Source organism: Sturnus vulgaris, chromosome 1 (assembly GCF_052056855.1).
Source record: "Sturnus vulgaris isolate bStuVul1 chromosome 1, bStuVul1.hap1, whole genome shotgun sequence".
NCBI lineage: Eukaryota > Metazoa > Chordata > Aves > Passeriformes > Sturnidae > Sturnus > Sturnus vulgaris.
In genome coordinates this window covers 111,389,191-111,415,118 of record NC_142243.1, presented here as the reverse complement: position 1 = coordinate 111,415,118, position 25,928 = coordinate 111,389,191, and the positions used below count along the sequence as shown (strand labels likewise).

The 25,928-nt window shown below is 44.6% G+C and overlaps 1 protein-coding gene across 3 annotated transcripts in view; it reads left to right on the top strand.

The window, feature by feature from the left end:
* KCTD1 (potassium channel tetramerization domain containing 1) overlaps positions 1 to 25,928 on the top strand; it is a 100,753-nt gene that overhangs the window by 30,810 nt on the left and 44,015 nt on the right. The window contains exon 1 of one of the 3 annotated variants that reach the window (XM_014874331.2): positions 1,679 to 1,776. The exons of 1 other annotated variant lie outside the window; for it this stretch is intronic. In XM_014874331.2, the coding sequence (XP_014729817.2) occupies positions 1,711 to 1,776 (66 nt within the window). In that variant the 5' untranslated portion in view covers positions 1,679 to 1,710. Of the gene's footprint in view, positions 1 to 1,678; positions 1,777 to 2,492; positions 4,350 to 25,928 lie in introns of those variants that run through there. One more of the 3 variants, XM_088174277.1, reaches the window with a different exon arrangement.

Sequence of the window (25,928 nt, the reverse complement as noted above, 5' to 3'; positions counted from 1 at the left end):
ATGAACATCCAGGTACAGAAGCTGTCAACCTGGTGTTCATCTTTTTTAAAGTTAAAAAATATTCAATTACCTTTTGCACTTATATGGCTCAGAAAAGGTCTTTTTTAGAAAAAGTGGCTTCCACGATCTTAAGACAGAATCAAAGGTCAATGCCGATCACGTAATTTCTAGCATTTACGAGAAAAAGAAAGAAAAATAATCTTTGTAAAAAAAGTTTATGCTCCAAGCCCTGCAGTTCTCTGTCTTCTAGGGTGGGTTGTAATAGCCCCTAAAAGGAGCTTGTCTGGGGTATTTAGCTTTTAACCACAACAAGGTATTGTTTCTTTTAGCTATCTGTTTCAGCATCTGCTCCATCTCACGGGAAGGTCTTTGAGACTTTGTTTCAGGATTAGGTTACAGATAAAGTATGACAAGGGAAAAAAACCCGCTAATTTATATCCTCTTACGTGCATAGGAAAAAAATTGCAGAATTGTATATGTGCGCCATCGACCTAAGAGGGAACATAATCCGCTCTCAAACTACAGAGTGAGCACAACTTCTGTAGTGCGTGCAACAACTTTGACCTCCGTGTAATTACTCCAGGCTTACATCAATATAACAGTGCCGGGTTTCTCTTCAATTATTTCCCGGGAGTGGCAAGCTCTCTTCCCGCAGTGCTTATTTATTTCGAATTGGCCTAATTTGCTCAACAATTTGCACATCCCTTCTTTGGCATCCCACTTTTCCCCGGACGGCGGGAGCTGGGGCTGTCCGGGCCGTCCCGTCCGTGGCCGTCGGTCCCTGCCCCGGGGGAGCGGCCACGGAGTTCGGCACCTCCCAGCACCGACGGGCACCGAGCCCCCCCAAAGGAAACCACCACGGCGGGGGCCCGGCGCTGAGCAATTCTTACGGATGAGTAAGCAGCAAATGTGGTAACTCAGGCCAACAGCTCTGCAATTAGGGCTATAATTTCAGGTGTAGCCAGCAGTCGTAATGAATATTTATTTCATCGTCCCGAATAAAAGAAATGTCCTGACTAAACAGCATGGGGAGTCCTGTGGGGTAGCTTGCTTTGCAGAGTGGGGGTGCTACCAGCGGGGACCCACCTCGTCCCCTCCCGTTCCGAGTGGGACAGGTTCCCTCTCCCCGCGGTGCGCAGCCCTAGGCTCATGCCCTCGTTCCTGCCAGAGCCCAGCCCGGCCAAGGACCCTTCCCGGGAAGGAAGGGTAAGGAAGGCAGCGTGCAGCCAGCCGCCTTCCCGGGGCAGAGCCGGGCGCGATCGGAGCGCCCCGCGGGCGCGCTCGGGGCGGGGGGCTCGGGCTGGCGGGGGCAGGGCTGGGCTGAGCCGGGGCTCCGCGCCCCCCGCCCGCGCTGCGCCGCTCCGGGGCTCCCCTCTGCCAAAACACCCGCAAAGTGCCTTTTTGAGTCCGGCGGCTCCGCACCCCGGCGCGTTTGCGGGAGTGCCCTCGGGTTTTGCTCCGTGGCTGAAGAGGGTAGCAGAGGAAGAACGCGGGCGCGATGGGAGGCAGAGGCTGCACGGGGGGGCAGAGGCCCCTCCGGCTGCCCTAAGGTCTGCAGCCCCAGCGAGCGAGAGGGCGGCCCGGAGCGCCCGTCAGCCCCCGAGTCCTTATTGCTCCCTCTCCGCTGCCAGCCTCGCCGGGGCTCCCGCAAGCCAAGCGAGCGCCGCGGCTACCGACTGGCTGTTCCCGGGCGGACTCCGAGCCGCACGGATGCAATGCCCCGAGCGTCCGTCTCCGCCCGAGCCCCTCGACCGAAATCCGGGCGCCCGATTAAAGGTGCGAGGTCGGCGGCAGGCGATGTCGCGGCAGGACGACAGGCGGGGAGCGGGGCCGGGTCCTCCGCCCGCTCCCCGGCAGCATCCTAGCGAGGTCTGAGCCGTGCCGCGGACAAGCACAGCCTGAGTCTTTTGTGTGTGTGTGTGTTTGGATTTTGATTGGTTTTCTGTTTGGTTTTTCTTTTCTTCGTTTTGCGGTTTTTTGGGTGGCTTTTTTTTTGTTTTTTCTCTTTGGTCTGTATTTAAGTTACTGTGGAATGAGGAGGTGCGAGGCGTCGTAGCAGCTCGGTGGCGGTCCGTCCCTACCGAAAGAGCCGCTCCACACGCGGAGTGCTTTCTTTTTCGGGGATGGGGAGGTGGGACGGGCGCCGGAGGTGGCGGGGGAACCTCCGGGCAGGGGCGCACCTGCCCGGCGGCTCCCTCCCAGCGCCCGGCGCCCATCAGCGTTGCTCGACGGGACGGACCCGAGGTGAGCGGCGGGCGCGGTAAGTACCGCTCCTTTTCCCCGCGGTACCCCCTGAGCGCGACTCAGCCTCCTCCCCATCCATCGCAACCTCTCCCGCCCCTTCCCCGCCGCCGCCAGTGGGAGCGCGGCCCCTTTAAGAGCCCGGCTTTGCCTCCCGGTAGCTGAAGGTCATTAAAACACAAAAGCGCTCCAGCGCTGCGGTCCAATATAGCGCATGCGCCCTGCCCGAGGACTGGCAGGGAGACGGCAATATGGCGAGAATGCCTGGCAGCGGCGGCGGCGGCGGAGAGTGGAGCGGCGGCGGCGGAGGGGGCGGCGGACGCGGCGGAGGCGGCGGGAACAATGCGGGGGACCGGCCGTCCGGCCGCGGCGTCGCCCCCCGCCCGCACCGCTACTGCAGCGCCGGCGAGGAGGAGGAGGGCGAGGAGGAGGATGAGATCCAGGAGGTGCAGATAACGGGGGACGAGGAGGAGGAGGACGGAGCCGATGGGGGGCTGCTGCTGGACGAGGAGGAGGAGGAAGAGGAGATGGGTCTGGAGTGGGACGGCGAGGAGGAGACGGAGCCGCTGCCGCCCGCCCCGGGCCGTACGCCGGGCGGCGGCAGCAGCGGCGTCGGGGCTGCCCCGGGGGGCGCCGCGGCGGCTGCCCCGGGGGGCGGCGGCGGCGGCGGCCCCGGGGGGGCGGCGGAGGACGCGGAGCTGGAGGCGGCCCTGCTGCTGCAGCGGCCGGAGCGGGCGCGGCTGAGCGAGAACACGCGGCTGGCCACCCGCTACGCCGTGCGCATCTTCCGCGAGTACCTGAGCGAGAAGGCGCAGAGCCCCGACTTCGAGACCATGGACAAGGGGGCGCTCTGCCGGGTCCTGCGCTCCTTCTACGCCGAGGCGCGCTCCAAGAGCGGGCAGCTCTACTCCAAGTCGTCCCTCATCAGCATCCGCAGCTCCCTCAACCGCTACCTCAACGAGCCGCCCTACTGCCGCACCCTCGACCTCACCAAGGACCCCGAGCTCCGCGCCGCCAACCTCACCCTGGCCGCTGTCATCCGCAAGCTGGAGGAGCAGGGCGCCGGGCCGGTGGTGCAGAAGCAGGCCATCACCCGCGCCGACCTCCGCAAGCTCTACACGTGCAGCGTGTTCAGCACCCAGAGCCCCTTCGGGCTCCTCAACAAGGTCTGGTTTGAGACCTGTATGTACTTCTGCACCCGGGGCCGGGAGAACCAGCGGGAGCTGGAGGAGGACTCCTTTGGGCTGGCCGTGGATGAGGATGGACGCAAGTTCGTCTACTTCAAGGCACTGGGGCCCTACCACAAGTCACGCTCGTCCTCCTGGAGCAAGAAGCGGGCAGAGAGCAGTGACGAGGAGAACCTGCCTCGTATGTACGAGACTGGCACAGAGTTCTGCCCCTACGCCAGCTTTGTCAAGTACCTCTCTAAACGCAACCCCCTCTGCAAAGCCTTCTTCCAGCGCCCGCGGGACCACTGCAGCGAGGGTGACATCACCTGGTACGAGAACAAGGCCATCGGGAAGAACCTCCTGGGTACCCGCATGCAGATGCTCTCCAAGGCGGCCAAGCTCTCCAAGACCTACACCAACCACTGCATTGGTGCCGTCTCCATTGCCACCCTCAACAGTATCGCTGGCATTGGCACCAAGCTGGGAGGACTGCAGCCACCCCACCACCACCACCACCACCCCCCTCCCCACCACCACCACCTCCTCCACCACCCCGCTGGCGGGGGCTGCTACACCCCTGCCGCCCTCAATGGTGGACCTCAGCCGCGGCCACCCGCTGCCAACCCCTATGTGCTGCCCAAAGACGGTGACGCTGCGCCAGTGAAAGCAGAAGCGGCCGCGGTGGCCCCGGCCAAGCGGGCGCTCTACGAGGCAGTGTTCCCGGCAGGGGCTGCGGCCGGCGGCGACGCATGTGGCCCCTCTGCCTCCCCAAAAAGACTCTGCCGCCGCCCCGCCGAGCCCCTGGATGCCGCTGCGCCCGCCGTGGTGGTGGTCTCAGTGAAACATGACCCCTTGCCTCACCTCCTCCCCGAAGCAAATGGGCACAGAAGCACCACCTCACCCACAGTAGTTTCACCTGCTATTGTTTCCCCCACACAGGTAACCGGACAAAGGAAAAAAAAAAAAGTGGCAGCCCCTCACTTGCCCCACATAGTCTGCACTGCCCCCCTCCTTTCTTCCCCCAAGAATGGGCACCGAGGCACACTGCCAGCATTGGGGTGGCTCTTGGGGTCACGCTCACTCTTCAGGCACCCAAAGAGCTCGGATGCGAGTTATCCAACTTACTTGCCCCCCCAATCTCTTCATGCCCTGCCACCGGTCCAGTGGCCACTCACTGTGTGCCTGGGTGTTGGACTTGATTGGTGCCTGGGTGCTGCCGTGCTCCCCCTCAGCAGCAGTACCGACAGCTCAGCCCTATGGGCTCCTCTTTTCCTCCTTTTTATTTATTTTCCCCATCTTTTATTTCTCTTCTTGCGGAAGATGTGACTTATGAAAGTCGGGCCAGGATAGTAGATAGGGGCATCAGGTATCATTAGTGTGTGTGGTGTTCTTGATGTGCTAATGAACTATTTGAATAACCTCAAATGCAGGAAACAGCCGGGAGAATACTCAATTACACACTAGTAATGAGGGTGTAATTTTAAACTTCAGAAGTTAACAAGAGGGTTAATATGGCAATTGCATTCATCTTGTATTTGTTTATTTAAAATAGCTCTGTTTTCTGGCAGGGATCCCTTTTTTTTTTTTTTTTTTTAAGGCAAATTGGCTTTAGTTGCATTAGTTACCATAGTGGCGAAATATACAGTAAGAGCACAATTAAACGGGTTTAGGTGCAGCTTAGCTGTGGAATGAGCCCAAATTCGTTAGATGCATTTCGTTAAGGTAAAACGGTGTTGTCGAAAACGCTGTTGAGCTGTGCCTTAATGTGTGCCTTGCAGAGCCCCCTCTGCTGTGTGCCAGCACGTGCTGGTGCCTGCTCCCCATCCCCTCCAAAAGTACTTTCCTCTCGGGTGTTTGAGCGCCGGAGCTAAATTACTTCAATTAAAGACTCACTGCACCGCTGCAATTGGCTTGAAGTTTGGAAGTCATTCTAACTGAATCTGTAAAGCGCATGCAGTTACGTTGTGCCCCATAAAATACCGCGTTTCAGGCAAGAACTTTACTGCTGGCTGCCCTACATGATTACAAAACCCCTCTGACATTCTTGTGTCAAGTAATAACAGGGATCGCAGCCGTCAGCCAGAGAGCGCGGCGCTGGGCAAGCACAGGTATATGACATGCCTGAGCTGTTTCCCGAGTGGAAATACCAGTTCTGGACAGACTGACCCTTTCAAAGAGCTTGCCAACTGATCAACCTGCCTGAAGGCTAATTGGGGTGGGGAAGGGGAGGGCAGGGCTCCCAGTGAATGCCTGCATAAGCATCTATGTTCTTTAAGATACCTGTGACCTCTCCTTTCTTTCAGGGAGGCTTTTTTTGGACCACTTCGGTGGAGTACTGTAGCTTGATCTCCTGCTGTGTGTATCTGGTGTCTCTGAATGGCTTAGAGGCTTGATTATGTGCAGATAATGTTTTTGTTCTAGCTCATTATTTCGGGTAAAAGCTAATGCTCGTCGCTGTATTTAACCCTAGATTCCTCTTCCCCGTGCTTTTAATGATCTTGAAAGTAATTTTGAGACTTCGAGCATAGTTTAGTTTTTTAGGAGGAGCACCGCACGTGCGTCTGGGAATAAGAGGGAACTGGGCAGAGCAGTCAGTGATCACGGAGTGTGTGTGTGTCTTTAACCTGTTAAATGAGATGTCTTGGTACTTTCAGTTGTCAGACTAGAGAACTCGATCTCTACCCTGGCCCACAAATCCCTTCACACTTGCATAAAGCTTAGGCGAGGAGAAATCCAGCTGCTGTCGCGTTTGTTGCAAAGCTGTGCTTCCTACGGGAAGCGTTCGGAGCTGTAATTCTCATTAACAGCGGGCTGTGGGGAGAAAGGGAGAAATAGTTAAAAGAGACTACATAGGCATCTGCTGTTTTCCTAAGTGTATCAAGAGAGAAAATGAGCAATCAGCAAGGGTACTAGAATTAGACAGTGTGGGTTTTTTTCAGTAATTATATGGAAATGTTTACCTCCATTCACAATTTCATGAGTTAACAAGGTGCCCAGTCAGTTTTGTAGCTGAATCTTGTCTTTGCTACAAACGTCATTAATTTAAATCTTTAAGAGAAAAAAAGTCTCTCGCTCTCTTTTTTTTTTTTCCCGTTTTTCATCACCAATTTTTCTGTGTCAGTTTTAACTTACGCACTTTTGAGATGTGACAAAATGAAAAAATACTGGCTTTGGAATGGATTTCCTTGGGAGAATGTTAATGCTAAACTTTTTCTCTCTAGCTACCTTTTATGATACTTACACTAATCGAGGTCCAGGGCATTTCCTGGGGAAATTAATGACTGGCTGAGGTTAATGGCCCAAGGCATTGCCTCAAGCCATTGACTCTCCCAGCCGGTCATTAATCCCCAGGAAATGCCCTGGCCCTCAATCGTTACTGTTTAATTATAAACAAAGAGTTTCTAGGCCTTTTTACTGAATATATCTCTTCAAGTACCATGACACTAAATTCCACTGTTGACAAATAGTACTGATTCCTTGAAAACATGAAGGTCATAAGTTTGTGGTTTATTGGTTGTCTTTGTAATTAGTCTTCCAGGGGACAGATTCTGCTGAACTCATGCATTTGTGCAATACTCTGGTGAAAAAGTGGTGGCATAATGTGTAGGTTTCTTAGCATCTTTATACTGTGCGTTTTGGGCTTTGTTTTTTGTTTTTGTTTTTTTTTTTTTAAATAGCATTAAGCAAAGTGTGGAAAATGAAAGTTCTAAATGCAGTGTCTTTAATTTGCATTGACTATCTGAGCAAGAATGTTAATTTTATGCTTTTGTGTTGTAGCTCCTATTTTTCGTTTTAGCCCCAAATTGTCTATTCAACACTGAGTTTGTAGGAGCCTCTTCCAGAGCTCAGGAAAGGTACATTAAATGTTCATCTTGATCCAGCTATTGCTTTAGGTTTTAGCCTTAAGAGCAGCATTTATAGTGTATTTTAAGCATACAGCGCTGCCATCGTGGCACAACTTTCTTTTCAGTCCTTATTTGCTCTGAAGTGTAGCAATTTTCCTGCCACTGACAGCAGTACTTCAGTTCAAGTTGATGACAGAGAGATGTAATTTGGCTGTTGTTCATCTCCCATGTTGCTGAAAGATGAACAATAGCTAAAGCTTAAACTTTTGATGCTACAATGTGGTGGTAGCTTTTGGGTTTTATAGATCTAGTACATGCTGAACTTACTACAGTAGTAATACCCAAAAATAGGTGTAGGAAAATAGTTTGGCCTCTGCCATGGGGGAGGAGATTTGCCTGTCACTTGCAAATGCTTTGGTTACATTTGTTTTGTTTCTCTGTTGGGTTTCTCTGGGCTGTTTGTGAAGAATTTATTAGCTATTAAGATATCTACCAAAAGCTTGGTCATTAAAACCTGAGCCATGGACATTTGTTGTAGCTGTTTTGGGGAATCCTGAAATGCCTTTTTTTTCCTTCTGCTTTAAATTCAGAGTTGCCCTTTTTGCTGTCTTTTGATCTGGCACATGTCTTTTCATTGCCTTACGTTCTCTTTGAAGGGCTTACTTTGACCCAAACCAGAAATCTAGTTCTGGCTGCAGGTTTTGCAAAAGAAGGCAGAACAATAGCACGTGAGGGATACGAGTAGGCAGTAGGCACAACCGGGAGCAAATCAAAAGTAGCTAACAAGTCTAGCCCTTTTTGGTCTTGGATTTTGGAGGAAGTGGAAAAGGATCTCTCTGCTTGATCTTTGATCTGGGAACATCCTGCACGTTCCTTAAATGGCCACAAAATAGATTTGTGTTTTGTACAAATATCTCTGGTACTCTGACTAGAATCGTTGCTAGGTGCTTTCCCAGTAGGCAGGGCTGGAGAACTCATCAGGTAGCTTCAGGGAAGGATGCTTAGGATAGTGGTGTAAAGATGCTAGGCTTTATTTCTACCAGGGTAATAGATGGAGCAATATCCCTATCTTAAGGGCTTGAAGTACAGTGGCTATTAAGACTGATGACTGCTAAATACCTTGTTAGTTCTTGTGACAGTACTACTGTTGATCAGGTTTCAGAGGTTAGTGCTGGCTGCCCTACTGCGTACTTAGTGCTCTTCTCTTTGATTACTGCATTATCCCAGGTTGCAAGAAAGTCCACAATTTGCTAGGTGTCTTTTTTAAGAGAAGCTCTGAGGTTAAAATCGTAGAAGGTAAGGGTTAAAGAAACTTTAATTTATGATTTAAGGAACTGTATCTACCTTAGAAGCTACTGTTTGTTACTTTGTTACTTATGGGTTTTTTACTGAGGGTGATATTTCATCTTCTGCTAAGTTACAGATGTGGAAAGTAGATCTGTAGAAGGGACTGTTGTACCTGATAGTCCCCAAAATTGCTCTGAAATCGTTGGAGAACAGGGGAATAAAGTAGTAGTGATGTCAAGTATGGTCCCCAAAGCTTTCATGTCAATCTCCGGAGAGAAATGCAGGAATCCTGGCTATTGCTCTTTTGGGTGGAAGTCACTGTTGTTTGTAACTGAGTGCTTCTGAAGATTGTTGAAGAGAGATAGGATTTTTCTTTTTAAGAAAGTAGGATATCCCAGGCTACGTTTCTTATAATGAACATGAAGCTTGGTAGGCATGTGAGTGTTTCCCAAGACGAGAACAAGACAAGCACAACAGAGATGAAGCTTAGTGGTTGGTGGCAGTACATGCACTGACAGGAATGAAGGGAACTGGTTTTTCTTTCCTAGACTGAGGTTGGTCCATGTTGAATGGGCTGTTAGGGAGGGAGTTGATTTAAGGTGACTTGAGAGAGTATTTCAGAGTAGATCTAAGAATGGTGTTTTAATATATGCATTTAGAGTGGTGGCTGTGAAGCTAAAGCTCCAGTACTTTGTAGGTCCAGTGTCTTTGTAGGTCCTCTTTGTTGCATTGGCATGATATGTTAGAGGTATTAAATCATGTAACTATTTCAGCTGGTGATTTCTACTGATTTCCTTAATTTTTCAAAATATTTTTCATTTTTAGAAATTAGATTCATTTTATTCTGTTGTATCACATGAGCTGGTTGGAGAACTTGCTTTGTCCAGCCTTCAGTGATGGCAGGAATGCAAGAGGTGACCAGTTCCTTGTAGCTCAAATGAATATGACCTTTTTAATACAATGAGGAGAATAAAACATCAGTGAAGTGCTGCTGTATTTTTACACTCTTTTACATCCTGTAGAATCTGAAATGACTATGTTGGTACTCTATGCACATCAAAGATAAAATGCACAAGCTTAAAGGCAGCAGAGAGCTGATTTCTTTTTTTCTTTTTTTCTTTTTTTAATAAAAAGTATTCTGTGATTATCCTGTAAAAGATTTCCCATTGCCCACTGCTCTGTTTCTAGAGAGCAAGAGATCAGAAACTGCTCAGTCTAATTGGTGAGTCTGTATGACAGGGAGCTGCCTTATTTCATGTATGGTGTAGAAATAAATGAGTGCTTAAACCCTTTGAAACACACCACTACTGCAAAAGCCATAGGCTGTAATTAAATTGAATGTGGGGTTGTATTGTCTTGTGCCCTTGGCTATAAACTTGATAACAGGCCATGGTACCCCCACTATTGTGTTCGAAGCTGGAACCTAATTAGAGATGTTGTAGATTTTCAGTCACTTTCGAAGCCCTTCTGTTCATCTCATTCCCTGTGTCCTTTCTTATTATTTTGCTTTTCTGTTTCTGAACCAACAAATGCACCCTTCTTTTCAGAAGGAAATTGTTAAGGGCATGTAGCCAAATATGTATGTGCAAGATAATTTTTTTTATCATATTTTGGATTCAAGGGACAAGTGTTGGTAACTGCATTTTATCTGATGTGGAAGAGATTTATTAGTGTAGAGACAGTAAAAATATATAATCATGTTTCCAGGGAATACTTTCTTATTCTTCCAGGCATTAGAATGGGGAATAAGGAAGGGATTGGAACTTCTCGTAATACCTTGATCTAAAAGTAACATTGGAAGACATACAATTGAATTCTGTTCTGTTTTTTGAGGGGATTATCAACAAGGAAAAATGGCATTTCTGGGCTTTTAGAAATTTACATGCTTTGCACTCAACCAGTTTTAGTTGATCTGAAAACCTTCAAACTTGCTAAGGACTTTATCCCCGATGAGAACAAGTACCTTTGATGTATTCTTAATGCAACTTTTAATTTCAAAAATAATCAAAATTGTAGTGCACAAATGTATGATAAACTAAGAATTTACTGGAAATGTTTATTGATAAGCTTACCTATTGTATGCACCTGTACACTTCTGTAGTTAGGACAGATCATTTTAATGAACTGGAAATTGAATGATACTTTAAAGCCCCATTCACTTTACCAATGTTTGGATTTTAAAAAATTTTTTTTCACTGTATGTTTAGGACAGATCTGCTCCATATAGCACAGTTCTGAGCTGGCACCTCCTTGGGACTCCTGACTTGCTTCAAATCCTCGCTTGAGTGTTCTGATGTGGTTTGCAGTGTTCTTGGTACTTAAAATAGGCCATGTAGTCTGGATGTAATGCATTATTGTGTGACTTCTGGAAAGAGATAATTACTTCTCTTCAAACAGTGTCACCAGCTGTAGGAAACCACTCCTTTCCCAAGATGGGCGTAGAAGATGAGGACTGAGTGGAGCTTTTTTGGGTAGTGGGGGTAGCTCGTGGTGAGAGGAAAGTTGTTTGGTACGTGCAGTTCAGGTAACACAGGCTGGAGCACTTGTCTGTGGAAAGAGAAGAGAGCAGAAAACTTCACAGGAAGCAAGGTGTGAAGCTGAATTTTGGCTTTCCTTTTCCAGTTTCCTTATCCAAAAGGTCTTGTGGAGGTGCCGGGGTGATTTCTGAGCTGAACTTAGGTCTACCACAGTGCTTCACTTCCCACTCTCCTCTGAAAAGTACCCAGGGACCAGGTCTGATGATGCTGTTGTTTGTTTTAGTTTGATTTTTGATATCAGGAATGAGAGGAAGAGAAGCCTGTGTAGTTGAGACTCTCGTTCTTGGTAACTCTAATGAAGGAGCCACAGCTCTCAGGCTCCTCTGCAAACTGGCATCTGTGTGCTCTGTTACTACTTCTGTGTCAGCGTTTCAGAAATGTAGTGTTTTAAGGGAGTTGTTCATTTATACACGTTTATTCTAAGCCTTTTGTGTGTGTGTGTCCGCTTATATTTATTCAAAATTAAAGATTGCTGGAAAAATTTCAAAAGTGATTTCTCAACACCCTTCAGCTGAATCCTGAGCCTTTACTCACCACAGCGATATTTTTAGCTGCTTCTTTTGCTGCTGTTGATTTTTCTCTGTATGGTTCCAGTAGGCTTCAAAAGTCACAGAAAGAGGTTGGTCTGCAGTAAGAGCAGCATACTGTGTCTGATGCCTTGGCTTTGAGTCATTCAAGTCCAGTGTAGTCATACTGAGCTCTTACTCTGATGCTGGCTGGACGGGGAGCTTGTCCTCACCTTGCTGGTGAGAGCTCTTGTTTCCTGGGTGAGCTGTCTGCAGTGCATACGAAAGGGCAGCATTGAAACTCGGGCTCAGTAGCACCAGTGGTTAATTACTGAGCATCCTCTGACTGAAAGCTCCCCTGGAGAAGCAGCAGCAGAAGCGTGTGCTCTGTCTGGCCAGTGTGGGGGGTGGGAGCATGGGTGTGTGGGTTTAGCATGAAAGAGAAGGGGAAATCTACTCGCGTTGCCCTCTTAACTTAATTTCTACTTGGGGTGGCTTGAGACTCTTTGACCTTTTGCCTGAAACGTGGGGAAGAGGAGAAGGTGAAGCAAACTTAAATAGCTTCCTTCCTTCCTTCCTTCTTAACAAGGGCTGGCTGTTTCACCTGTGACATGCCTGATAAATTCCTTCCCTTGTACTGAAATCGCCCCATTCAGAAGAATGTGAGTCATCTGAAGTGCTGTAATTAACCCATCTAGTTTTGATGCCAAATTGGGAGGACCTAGCTGAGAGTTGGGTTGACAAGTTGGAAAGTGTAAATGGGAGCACAGATGTCCTAACAGAATCCTATGGCTGCAGTACAAATTGTGTTTGAAATTCAGATAAAGAGGGAGCCTGCTTCAACTGATTGCCTTTTTGAGGGTTTCCCTGTGTTTCTAATGATTTTATAACTAGCAGCACTGGCTAGTCACAAAAAAAGCTTTTGTGCTATTCCTCCTTATCTCAGATGTGACAGTGATACTGGCTGTTTGTGTCGATGCTTTTTGTAGGCTTTTATCAAGTTGATCAGTACTAGTTTCCATCCTGGGTTAAGAAAATGTCATGTCTTGTCACGATAGAATAGTTTCTGGAAGCTCTCCCTAGACTGTTGTGAACCAGGTTCACATTTTGCTCAAGTTTTAAAAATGCTTTTTAAGGGATGGAGGAAATACTAAGATGCTCTAAGCTTGTGCGATTTGGCTCATCAGCAGTTCAGAAAGAACTGTTGAGGTTTTTGGTTTATATTCTCTTGTCTCTTAATTTAGAAATGCTGAAGTATGTATCTTGCAGGTTATCTCTTTGAAAATACAGTTTCTCAGAAAAAAACAAAAACACTTTCTTTCAAAAAACACATTGATCAGTGACAGACTTGGGAGTGGAAAAGTAATTGTTCTTTGAGGAAGAACAGATAAGGCAAAGCTATGTGGTCCATGGAACCATGTGAGGAAAACTTAAGTTCTCTAGAACTGACTGATTCTGGTAAGAATATGATTTTTATTTTTTCCCCAGCGCAAACACTTGAAAAAGTAGTATTCCTTAGCCTTTGAATCTGCTTTCCCCCCTCCAAGTACCATTTGAAAATAAAATAAGCAGAATGGGACTAATGTGGTTTTGGTGTCAGCCTCAAACTGCTGCAAAATCGGCTTTCTGAAGATGCTGCCAATCCAAAGCAGTATGTGTAATACAGTCACAGTTTGATTTTTGAAAAGCAGAAACAACTTTAATGTCCTTTCAGAACTTTGTAGTTTTGCCTTCCTTTTGGGGTATTTGACACGCTTCCAAAGCAACCTTATTACTGGTTTTATCTCATAGATGTCTTTGTAGGTTACCTTTTTCGAGAGACTTTTAGTGTGGTACTTTTGAGATGTACTTGAATACAAATTTTTTTTGTTTCCACTGAAAGTACTCTAGATACAAGCTGTTCTGTTCAGGTTTAGGCATTGGAAATATGAAAAGTAAGGATTTTTTTTTAAAGGCTAAGGAAAATGAGGTTTATTCTAACTGGGAAGTACAAATGTGTCAAAATGGGCATGGCATGTAGAATGTACAGTGACTCAATACTAAATATAGTATTAGTTGAGTTGCTAATGCATTGTATTGATGTATGGAAGTAGTACTACATTACTATGTAACTGGCAAAATTTTCCCCATGGTACAGGGGAGGATAATTCAACACTTCCAGGTCTACTGTGGCAATTAATAAAGAAAAGATCTTTCCTTCTTGTGCTACAGTAACATTTTAACCCTTCGGTTTTTCTCAGTACAGTATATTTGCTTCCAGACTGCCAGTGGATATAATCGGGATCACGAACGTGATAGGAGGCTGGATTTGCCTACAGAATAGTGATGTGGTAGTAACTGTGATTATCAAGTAAAACATTCAGAAACTTGTGTATGTTGTTTTAATTGTTCAGAGATACAAAGGCATCAGGCCAGATCTGTATCTTTACAGGAAAAAAAATATAATAGATGAGAACTTTTTTTTTTTTTTATTTCTATGAAGTGCTGGACTGATTTGACTGGACACTTCTTTTGCTACAGGGTTATGATCTTACTGGTGTTAGTTTCTGTGAAATGCTCTGGTGTCGTGGTGTTCTTGCATTGTTCTGCATACATTACCAGCAGCAGAGGTGCCAGAGCTACCCAGCTACCCTACCCTTGCCTGGCACAGGGGGGTGGCAGTGCCTCCGTGGCCCCGTCCCTCCTGCAGGGAGCTGGTTCAGGCTCCAGCCACTGGAGTACTGGCCATGCAGACCTGCCTGTGGCTCAGGGTTCTACAGGTCTTCTCAGGCTCTCCTCCTAAAAAGACAACTAAGCCTGTAAGGAAAAACTAAAATGTCTTCCCCCCCCCCCCCCCCCTCCAACATTTATAAAGCAAAAAGTTTCAAAAAAGCCCCACCCTAAAAAGCTTTAATTGTCTTTAACATTAATTATAGTGGTCTGAAATAGCTGTTACTTACTTATCTGAAGGGACTAGATTTTTAGGAGGGGAAAGGAGCAAATGTAAACTTTCCTATCTGGATTAATAATAGGGTTAAATAACCCAGCTAGGAGGATTTTGAAGGCAGAGCATGATTACTTTGTGAGAAGAAAGAGATGGAAGGAATAAGTTGGAATAGAAAATAAGAAGGAGAGGAAAATCAGGGTGAGAATACCATACCAGTTATCTTGTTGCAGCGTATCAGTTCGGGAACTAGATTGACTTCTGTATACCAGTGTACTTCTGGCTGGATTGATTTAATGGATTCAAGGAGCAAAAAAATAATGTCTTTGTTTGGAGAGGGGCTAAAATTGGAGGAAGACATTAGGGGGAAAAACATCCTTCTTTCCTAATGCTAAATAACAAATGTAGTAGGTGCACTGAAACAAAATCTGATCAAGGAAAAGATAAATACAGAGGGATGGCAAAGGACTATGCACTTTTTTTCTTCAAAGTAGAAAAACTAGAGGAAAATACAAAAAGAACAGTTAAGAGGCAGGGAGGGAAGTCTGGGTTTTCTTCAACTTTAGAGTGAGTTAAAAAAAACAAACAACTGAGTGGGACTTAAGTGCATCGTATTATTGCCTCTTAGGGGAACTAAAATCTAAAGGGTTTTTTCCCTTAACTTTAAAAATGTGAAATTTAAAACAGTGGTTTCCTGTAGAGTTTTGTGTTGGAGTAAGCATTGGTCTTGGGTATGTATTCTGAAAGAAATCTGCTGTCAGCACGGTGGTAAAATGGCCTGTAAGCATTGTGTTTGGTTTTATGCCTAATGGACAATAAAGTAGTTTCCTCAAGCTACTTGAAATACTCCTTGTAAACCAAAGCGTCCGGATCAATTTCTCATTCACATCATATTAAAGCTCACTGAGGAAGTTGGGAAAAGATGTTTTTGATCAGAGCTCTGTAGAAGTTAGTCATATACTCTCTTAATCCTTCAGCTACTTCATAAAATTCCTGAGAAGAACCCCAGTGGGTTCCTGCTTTCAAAAACAGTTTCATTCCACCTGGATGCCAAACAGAGAGAGCAGCCCCACTGTGTGTTGGGAGAGCATGTGGGAAGTGTACAGAGTTGAGGGGAGACTGTTGGAGTGTCTTGTTTTCCCCATGTTTATCTGACCTTCAGTTTCCTAGTGGAATACTAGGATTGTTAAATTATTTGCATGAATAGCTGTCTGCATCCAAAATGACTTGTGCATGCTAGTCTATTCTGTGTATATTAATGCCTGAATTTCTCGTGTAGTCAGTTCATGTTACATGACAGCCTTAAATGCTTCGGTGGTGTGCTTGATCAAAACGCTTTTTTTTCCCCTCCTAAGGAAACACATGGTGTCACAGCTCTGAGAAGTCAGGAATTTCTTGTTGGTAGGTGGATGGCTGAGTGCTAGCTTTCAGCAACCCATTCTTGAGAAGTTAAGCTGCTGTCATACTGTACTGCACTTTTTTCATAAATATGTTTTAAACTTGTATGATCTCTTCTATCAGATTTCTACCTATGCATCTGAATGAGTAGGAGGCTCAAATCAATATTTACAGGATCTGCTTTCATGCTTTATATATGCAGCTATATGAAGATACATGGTTATGCATTTTATAAGACATTTATTCAAGGGGAAGTGTTCATCAGTTCAGCAATATCTGCTTTTTTAACAATGATAGGAGGATGCTTTGAGTATGGTTGTATAAGGAATGTGCTTTGGAGAAACTGTCAAATATGCTGGCCTCTGTTTTGGCTTAAAAATTGTGTTTAACTGTGGAGAAAAATGGCCATCACAACATGAAGCCTCCCTGGAGCAAAAAATGTGTTGCCTCCATGCCAGTGGGGCAGTGCTATGAGAGTAAGTTGTGTTTCAAGACATAGGAGATGACAATGTTGGAGATGCTGTATCAGCTAAGCAGGATACAGGATACATGGCAGAGATGTTATTCTGGCTGCACTAGAGAAAAAGTAAAAAACAAGTGGGTGGGGAAAAGGTTCCCCATCTGTAAAAATGGACAGCATGTTAGCTATTCCTAAAGAGCATTTTTTGGTGACTTGTGGGAAAATTAGCAGTCTTAGTCTGGGTCTTAGTGGGCAGGTATCCTTGCAGTGGAGGCTACTGCACTCATGCTGGTTATCCCTGCTGTTGGCCTGGGTGGTGAAGAGCTACTCTTGCCTCAGAGGTGAGCTCCTGACCAGCAGGACAGGGTGACAGACACAAGAGAAAGCTCGCTCTGCCCCTGGTGCATTTGCTGCCTGGATGGCCTGCTAGGCTGTTGATGTGATGTTATCTCAAAGCAGCAGACTCCTGTACCAATTTAAGTGGAAAAACAAGACTAATGGCCAAATTTCTACACTCTGTGTCTTTCGCTAATCGTGAAAAATAGCAGTTTGCTTCTCTATCCTCCTGGCTTCTCCATCTTTTTCATATAACTCACTGACTTTTACTTATGGTTTCTTGTCTCTAATAATTTCTTAATGAAGCAGACAATTATATTTTATTTTATCCCATGTGAGCTGCTTCTCATCGTTTATTCTTGTTTCCCTCCACTCCATTTCCACTCCAGGCAAAAATTATTTCCAGTGAAGAAGGGCTGGATGTGTCATTCCAGTGCTATTGTAAGTGACCCTACAGATTTGCTTGCATACCCCATTTTCTCACCTAGAATGCATGCAAAGAATGTCATATGGGGCCTGTCCCCATACCCCATCCCCACATCAGTGGCCAAGAGTGGATGTCCATAGAAGAGAACAGAAATGGACAGATAGGTGATGCTTTTTGTGTGGGTGTTATAAAGATGTTTGCTGCTTCTCCCTCTGAGGTGTGACGTGTCCGAGGCACATTAATGATTAAAAAGCAGATTGGGCCTGTGGGATGTATGGACCCCTTTACATTTTCCTTTCAAACTGTTTTGATGGGAATGTTGATTACAGACGAGGTAAACTTGTTTGTACTTCATTCATTAATAACAAACTATAAACTGCCCTGCCTCCCCTCCCCACAGGCAAGGCACTTGAGGAGATGCCAGGCAATTAAAGTACTTAAGACAGTAATTACAGTCAAATATACAACAAAAATAAAATCACTGCACATGATTTTTTTTTATGTTTGGTTTTGTTCTGTGCTTTTATTTAACCGCAATTCTTGCCTCACGATTGAACAGGAATCTCTCGACTGGTAATACCAAAGTGTTTGACAAGCTTTCTTTGGTTCATCTGGGTATTTAGTAAACTCTTTGATGGCTTCTACTGAATTCATCACCGCTCAGATTCCTGCTTTTTAGATGTATCTTGTTATATAAAGCTGGTGTACCTCTGAGCCATAGCACCAAGCAGTAGGGAGGTGACACCAATGCAGTCTTGAAACTCTTCCTTTCTTACTTTTCTTTCTGGTTTTCTTACTGTATAAGGAGTAGCATCTCTAGTTATTGTGATGCTAAGGAGGAGAAGACTGAATTAGGCTGAGATGTTCAGTTGACTTCAAATATTTGAATTGTACCTGATACATTTTAAACTCCAGAAATTAGTCTCCACAGGTTTGATTTGTGAACTTATTTACTGAGTTAGCATCCTGCAGTAGAAAGTTGTGTGTATGTCAGCTCAGTATTTTTAAGTGAAATTCTAAGGGACTTCAATGTTCCAGATAAAGTATATTTTTAAAAGACAGAAACTTAGCTGTAATGAGATCCAGCTGGTGTGCATAAACCTTTCACATTGCATTACATAGTTAAGTTGGTAAGTAATGTATGGGGAAAAGTTCTGGTGGCTTATTCTTTTGTACTGGAGTTTTACGAGGCTGTATAAACGCTGTAAGTATTTAATGGGGGAAATGCAGGATTAAAAGCAAGCAGCTGATGACGTACGGTACAGAAATGTCATGGAGCTAATGTGTAGTAGGATCCTTTCAGTAAATATTAAATGACTGAAACTTTACAGTGTTCACCTATGGTAAAATAGCTTTCATAAGAGCAATTGCCAGTTGATTGGTTTGAATAATGTGACTATTTCAGAAGTAGGTTTTATGCTGGATGGCATCAGAGTGTAGATTCTCTCTGAGTAATGTTTTGACTGGTCTTTTTATTCGGTAAAATCTACATCGCTATGGTATTCAAAGCAGAGGACAGGCTCATGGGCTCCTTACCATAACTTAACAACCTGTTCTCTTTTAACAAACTGTAATTACAGAAACATAAACTACATCTTCATTTACTTCAACGGTAAGAGCATGGGAGAAGAATGTGGGAAGGCATTCTTTGTGCCACCATCAATTTACTTGCCTACCCTGCAGTTGTTTCATAAACATCCTAGAAAGCTCCTGAAAATACCGAATGTGGAATGTGCCAAAAGTGGTTAAAATGCAAAACTTTGTCCTCTGACAGACAAGCCCTGGCAAATCTTAGCTTGATGTTACTGCCCTCGGCTGCCCTCCTCCTTTGTGGAAGGTTTTGCTCCCTTGTGGAGTCAGCAAAAGGAGCCGTGTGCCTGCACTTCAGCAGCTACAACAAACCTTGGTCAAGGGATTCGTATTTTTTGGGTGCCAGAATTGTCACTGGTAAATTGAGTTGCCACATTTAGTCTGTGAACTGGAACAGAGAAGGCAGGGACATATAGTCTGTTTTGCCAGCTCCGCTATGGGGGTGGTAGCCCTGGAGAGAGGAGTGGTTAAAAAAGCGTTGTCCGAAATTGCACAGCTATTTGCTGCATGGTGATGTCTGAGCCCTCAGCTATCCTCATTTAAAGGGAATGGTCAGGAAGGTAACATAAGATATTTAAAGCTTAGGTAGCTGCTCTTATGAAGAATATAATTTACAATAATTGCCACTTTTAATAATGAACTGATCTATTTGAGATGGCTCAATGCCTGCTAAACGGTTAAAATGACAACCCAATTTTAAGATGCTGTTACCAATGTCGATACATGGACCTCGAGCTGTTCAGAGGGCTATTGTGGGGTGATTTTTCCATAGCAAAGGTATATAATGCTTAGGCACTCTTCTACAAAAGGGAAGCTAAATTTCAAACTAGAAATAAATCTTCACTTTCTCAGTATTCATTCAATGAAAGGTGAAAGGAACATTCAGAACATGATCGAATAAGAAAAATCTTCTGGTTATGTGGGTTTGTAAGTTCTCGTAAATCAGTCAGCAAGTTCCCAGTCATGACAACCACGTCCCATACTCTGACATTACAGCTACCACAAAACTCAGGAGAGGGATGTAATCAACCCCTAATAAAAGTGGCGAGCCAAACGAGCAGCAAGAAAAAAAACCAAGGTGCTGTCTTGCAGATTTCTGACTTATTTTTTTTGCAGGCTGTCAGTATGCCAACAGACTCTTTAATCATTTTCCTCTGTGGGTCTCCACCTTGCTTCTTTATGCTTGGTAGAGAAGCAAGCAAAAGTTACCTATGGGACTTCGTGCAAGGCAAATGGGTTGAAGACCTTTAATAGCTTATACATAAGGATTTGACATAGTTTTGTGATCCTTGTTTTTAAGGAAATGCTTATGTAAAACGTGGAGAAGAAATAAGTTAAAAGTCAAAGCAGTGACACTGAGTGCCCCTCTATTTTTCTCACTGCTTTAGGGGGGGCTGAGATCCCCACTGCTCCTGGTGAAGCCAGCATGAGGAGTGGAGCTGCACAGCTGGGCATCAGCCCTGGCTCAGGATTTCCAGCAAGGGTCAGCTCTGGGCACACAGCACCATGTCACCCACATGTCCTGGGTTAAAAAATGAGAATAAGAAGCATTGCTGCTCAGCAGCCTTGGAACATTTGGTAGGGCTGTGCTTCTAAGGTTCTGCTAGGGATGACTGAGTACCCAACACCTTGTGTGCTTCTCCTGTGTGAATTGGCCTCTCTGGAAGTGACACATGAGCTTGCTTCGACCTCAGAATGGCTGATTCCAGTGCTCTGCCAGCCTCTAGCCAAAAGCTGGCCTGAGCTGACCCTGCTTGGCTTGAGATCCGGTGGGATCACAGTGCAGTGGGAATAAGAGGCACTTTGTTTTCCATCATAGATACACTGTGATTAAACTTGGTAGTCATGAGGCCAGATTTACTGCTGTGCTCTCCCTGTTTTGCGTTGCACAACAGCACAAACACCCAGAGAGCGAGCAAATTTGATCCGTGTTTCCTAAGGATTGTGAAATTCTCCTTCTGTACAAATTTGCCGGCTGAATTTAAAGCATGATTTATAAAAAGAGCCTTTCCTCTTAGAGTAAATGTGATTGCCCTTTCTGTAGGGCTGCAAGATAAATGTTCTTAGTCTTCAAGGGAACTTTTTTGGCATGCTATCCTTAACATGGTTTTGGCTCATCTTCCCTTCTGCACACTTTACTAACTTAAAGCTGTTCAACTGAGATGCAAAAGAAAAATATTGTTTCTTCAGCATTTGGACTTGGTGATGGTATACAAGAAACACAGAGTAAGGCAGGCATTTGTTTTGTACTGTTCAGAGGCTTTTTAAAATCCTCCAAAGTCTGCTGTGGTTCTTAATTTTGGTCAGTTTCCTCTGACTGCCATCCTAAGTAGACTTTCTCTTGCTAATCTGCTGCCTGAAATACTCTTTGTTCAGGAAAGCAAGTCTCTTTCTGTTGTAATCAGGGCTAGGAATTCAGCTGCAGGGTCACTCTTTGTGCTGTAGAGTTCACTGACCATGTTTTGCTTCTGGCAGTCCTAGCTTTGGCCCCTTTACACAGATCAATGCCAGGCTAACCCCATTTATTGCTACTACTGAGTCAAAACTCTGCTTCTCCTATTTAATTTAGCTCAAAATAGATGTAATGCAAACAAGCGTCAGCATGGAAAAAGAGCCAGAAGAAGGGGGAGAAGGAAAAACCATATTCAGGATTCTTTTGGTTTAAATATACACTAAATGGTGCCAAGCTGCAGGTGGGAAGAATTATTTGGCATTGTATTGCTAGACCCTTTATAAAAATCAATCATAATCGATTCTAATTTGCATATGAGTGTTAGAGTTCGTCTGCTTGTCTTCTGTTCCTTTTTTGTGTTTAAGGCCATTTTTAATGTAACTGCTACTGCTTAAGCTCAGCCATGCATTCACATTTCTCCTGGGTTTCTTAGTCCTAGATGAACCTCCTGGCTTGCTTCACTGTGCTCTCACAAGATGAACCTTCATCTGTCTCCTGCTGGATTCCACAGTGTCAGCATCCTAGAAACTTCCAGACGTGCTTCTGGTCAAGTGAGGCTGCTGTTGGCAGGAGTGTCTTATTCTCTGTGAAGCTACTTGATGCTGAGCACTTTGTAAGACTCATCACTGTGAGATGGGTTAAGAGGTTTTGTTGAAGCAAGCGTGTGGCAGGCAAGACTCCTGTGGCTATCAAACCCTCTGAGTCTAATATAAGTTTTTTTCTGTGTCTGTGGCACACCTCAGTGTGAGAAAGTGTTGGGCACTTCGGGACTTCCTTGAATTTTAGATGACAAGACCTTCATGGCGTGGTTGGCATCCAGCCATCTTTCGTGGCCATGGCTGGAGTTAGGAATTCCACTTGCCACACCTCATTCCATGCTGCTTTTCAAATATGTGGAATAAGGCACACACATACCCTCACCCATTGTTGATTTCTGGATTGAGGTTCTGTTCGTTGTGCAAGGCAGCGTGGGTGGAAATCATGAGGTCTGTTTTTACTGCCGAAAAACAAAATCTAGCTATTCATCCTTCCACTCTACCCCCTTTCTCCACAGATAAACCTCTCCTCAAGCTATTCCCTTTTGCTTCTTCAACTCTAAGATGATCTTCATCAGAAATCAAGTGTTCAGTTGACTGTATTTGTAATGGGATGGAAGATAGATGAGATGATACAATCTTCCAACAACTTCGGGATTGTTACTGAAGTTAAGTTCTCTTATGCTCTACTGGGTCATCCCCACAAGACTCCTGAAACCCTTCCTGTTTGTTTCAAATGCTCCTTTATTTCTGACATTAGAAATCTTGTGTTTTTGAAGCCAGGCTTCTCAAATATTTTTTCTGGAGGAGAGTCCTATCAACTGAAATGTTTGGCGTTTGGGGGGAATTTGGTTTTGTTTTTTTCCCCCACTCTTAGCAATGTAATGCCTCCTCCTTCTTCTATCTGCTATTTCCTTTTCTTTGCAGGGGTTTGGTGTTTCCCACTCCCAACATGCACTCGTGTCTCTGTTGCACACTGAGGAATGCTAGTGCTTCAGCCTCTGCTTTCTTCCTTTTCCACACTAGGGAGAGCTGATGGTTTCCTCCACTGCTCCTGAGTGGGAGGCAAGCATGAAGTGAGATGCAAGTTCTAAGGCCTTCCAGATGTTTCCCTCAAATTTATGAGATTTCAGATAAAATCCCTTGCAGTCATCTCCCATACTTTATCTGAGACTGTTTTTTTAAAGACTCTGGATGTGTTGCCATATTCCATTGCTTCTTTACCTGTCAACTTTTTCTCTTGTAAATGTTTCTTCTATGTTTCAGGTCTCTATTTGAATGTGGTGGGTTTCTTGCATATGGTTTTAAAAAATTATTTCATCACAGTTGATGATTTTCTGCACCTGACACCTTCTCATACTTTCAATGCTCAAAACTCTTCTTTTAATGATTTTTTAAAATATTTTTTTTTGCCCCCTAAAAATCTTTTCTTTTGTCCCCATAAAGTCTTGTAGTCTTTACCCTTCTTTAAAGTAGTTTTTTCTGTACTGCAGAAGATAGGGTCAAAACTCTGTTTGGGCCTAGAGGGGCCCCTGAGCAGCATGGTTATTACCACTGGTTGTTACTATTACTGGCTATTACCACTCAAGCTATTCAGTGAGTTTCTTTCCTCTAGCTTTGGTTAAATGAAATCTTCCTCTGCTTCCCTACAAACACAACAAAATATTTCTTCAAGTGTTATTCCAAATGAGGGTAAGTTCGTCTAAAGCTTACTGCCTCAGTAGCAGTTTAAGTGAGCTGAGCTGAGGTGCTGGCCACAGCCAGTTTCTCCAAGAACCCCATTACAGAGCAGCCTGACAGAAAATACGTTTATTTCATAGCTAAATGCCTATTGCCCCTTGGTGGCTGGTCCAGCTGTGGCAAGTGATAGCCTGTGTCCAGGGTTGTCTCACTTAACTTCCATGTGTTTTGAAAATAACATGCCTTTATTATGTTTATCTTTTATTTTCTTGATGAAGCTGCTGTTTGGTGGTTTGAGCTGTCCCTTGGAATCATCTAAGGATGTGATTCTCCTCTGTGCAATGACATGGATATGTTGGCTATTGGTTTATGCCAGTGTATTTTTATTTTCAATTTTATTGAAATGTGTTGTACATTAAAGGCAATAAAAGCTAGTAGCTAAAGTGAGATAGACATTTATCTTTGATTGACAGGAATAGATTTTTCTGCTTCTTTAAACATTTTCAGGTCCTTTTGTTGGCCAACCACTGGTGTTTTGTGTTTTAGTAATGACCAGAGAATTATTACCACAGATATAGAAGCAGGCTATGCAATCCAAAAAAGTGCATATTGTATATAATGTAGATTTCATCTGCTCTTCTAAGGTTGTATGCATGGTCTGATTTGGTGTTATAAAAGTAAGAGTTTGCCGAGCTATTTAGCAGGGACTGTTTGTGCACAACTAAATAGTGGATTGCTGGTTCCTGAGGTTGGCAAAGGCAATGGTGGCTGCTGTTAGCATATAGCACAGGGTTATATACATTCAGGGTTAATCACCCCTGCGGGTAAAAAATGCTAAAATAAGCTGCCAAATTGATGTTTTTATCATATGAGCTACAAGGACTACTTGGAGAAATCCCTACAGGTCTGAAAACAATAACCAAAATTGTATTTCTTAGCCGTGGATCTTAGAGTATCTTTTACATATAATGGAATCAAATGAACCAAATCTAAAATATGCTTTGTTCATGTGCCATATGGTCGTTGTCTTGCCAAGCACTCTTTTTGCCTGCCAGAGCAGACTCCTGTGTTCTCCTTTCCTTGAATCCTGCCCTTCACACTAACAAAACAGAATTGCTGCTTGACCTGCATAGGGAACAGTGGATATATTACTTTCTCTGTTCATCCCTGAATACATTTCCAGCATTTAAGAAAATTCCAAACACCAGAAAATAGGGAAAGTGAAGTAAAAAACCTCATGTGCTACTGCATTGAAGGAGCCTTTTGAATTTAGTTACAGCTGTATTTAGCTTAGTTTGGGACTTCAGCCTCTTCCTACCGGCCACCCACAAAAACCCCTGCTTCTCTAAGGGATTTAATATCCAAAGATGGACAGATTTTGGAGTGGGGCAGGGGTAGGGAAGTATCTGTGTCAAAACCGATGGGTTTGAGTGCAGTTTTCATGTGCCACATGTATAGCCCATTCCCAGAGCTCTGGGGCGAGGCCCCCACTGCTGTGTGCTGCCTCGTGGGGGCTGTTTCCTGTCCCCAGACTGTGACACCTTGGTGGTGTTATGCTGCCTGTCCCAAGGTATTAGGTAACCCACAGGCATTTTGAAATAGTTAATCATAATACGATTTCTCTCACGATAATGTTTGGGTTTTTTTCATTCTCCTGCTTGTTATGAAATCTGTAGGCTGATAATTTTAATGGGAGTTACAAGAGGAGAGGAAGAAGTCCCAGCTAGTACTGGAAATGTATGGGATCGTGGTAGAGGCGGGTAAATGCTCCCTATTGCAGTCCGTCTTGACAAGAACTTCCAAAAAGCCTCAGTAAGTTCAACTCTTACCCTTTCCTTGCACTCTTCTCCCTCTTGGCAGTCTGTCCCTCTAGTGGGGTTTTTATAGATTATCATTTTGGTGAGACTGGGACTTGCTTTGCTAAGTTCAGCTTCAGAGACTTGTTGGAAGGGGAATAAATGAGGAAGAAAGAAAGAAAGAAAGAAATAAAACTGAGGGACACAGGGGTCCTAAAGGTCAGCAGGGTTTTTTGCTCATGGTGTTTCATTGATACTGGAGCGAGGAATGTATAATTTAATATTACAATTTCATATCCTATTTCTAATTCTCTATGAGACTAAGCTGAGAGTCTAAAAATTGTGGTTCTGTTTACATCTTTATCATAAATCAAATAATTTAAAATGTGTGGCTTCAAAGCACTTTCATGCCTTTTTCCTGCAGTCAGGTTATAGATGGAGCTGTCTGTTTTACTGGCTTCTGCCATAATTACCAAGTCAACTCAATGTCTTCAAAATTGCGATTCCAGCTGAGAATATTTTATTACTGGTTGCTTCAAGAAACATCTGGAGAGTGCTTAGAGCTCTTGTGTCTTACAACATTTCAAAACCGTGGTTTTATCAGATCCTTCTATTTTGTCCCCTACCTTTTTCCTCTTCATATGGCCAGGAGACCTAATAAACACTTTCTTGTATTTTTCTTAAGTGTGGTAAAAGTGGTTCTAGATACAAAATTCTTCAGACAGTCCACAAGTGGGGATGTTTT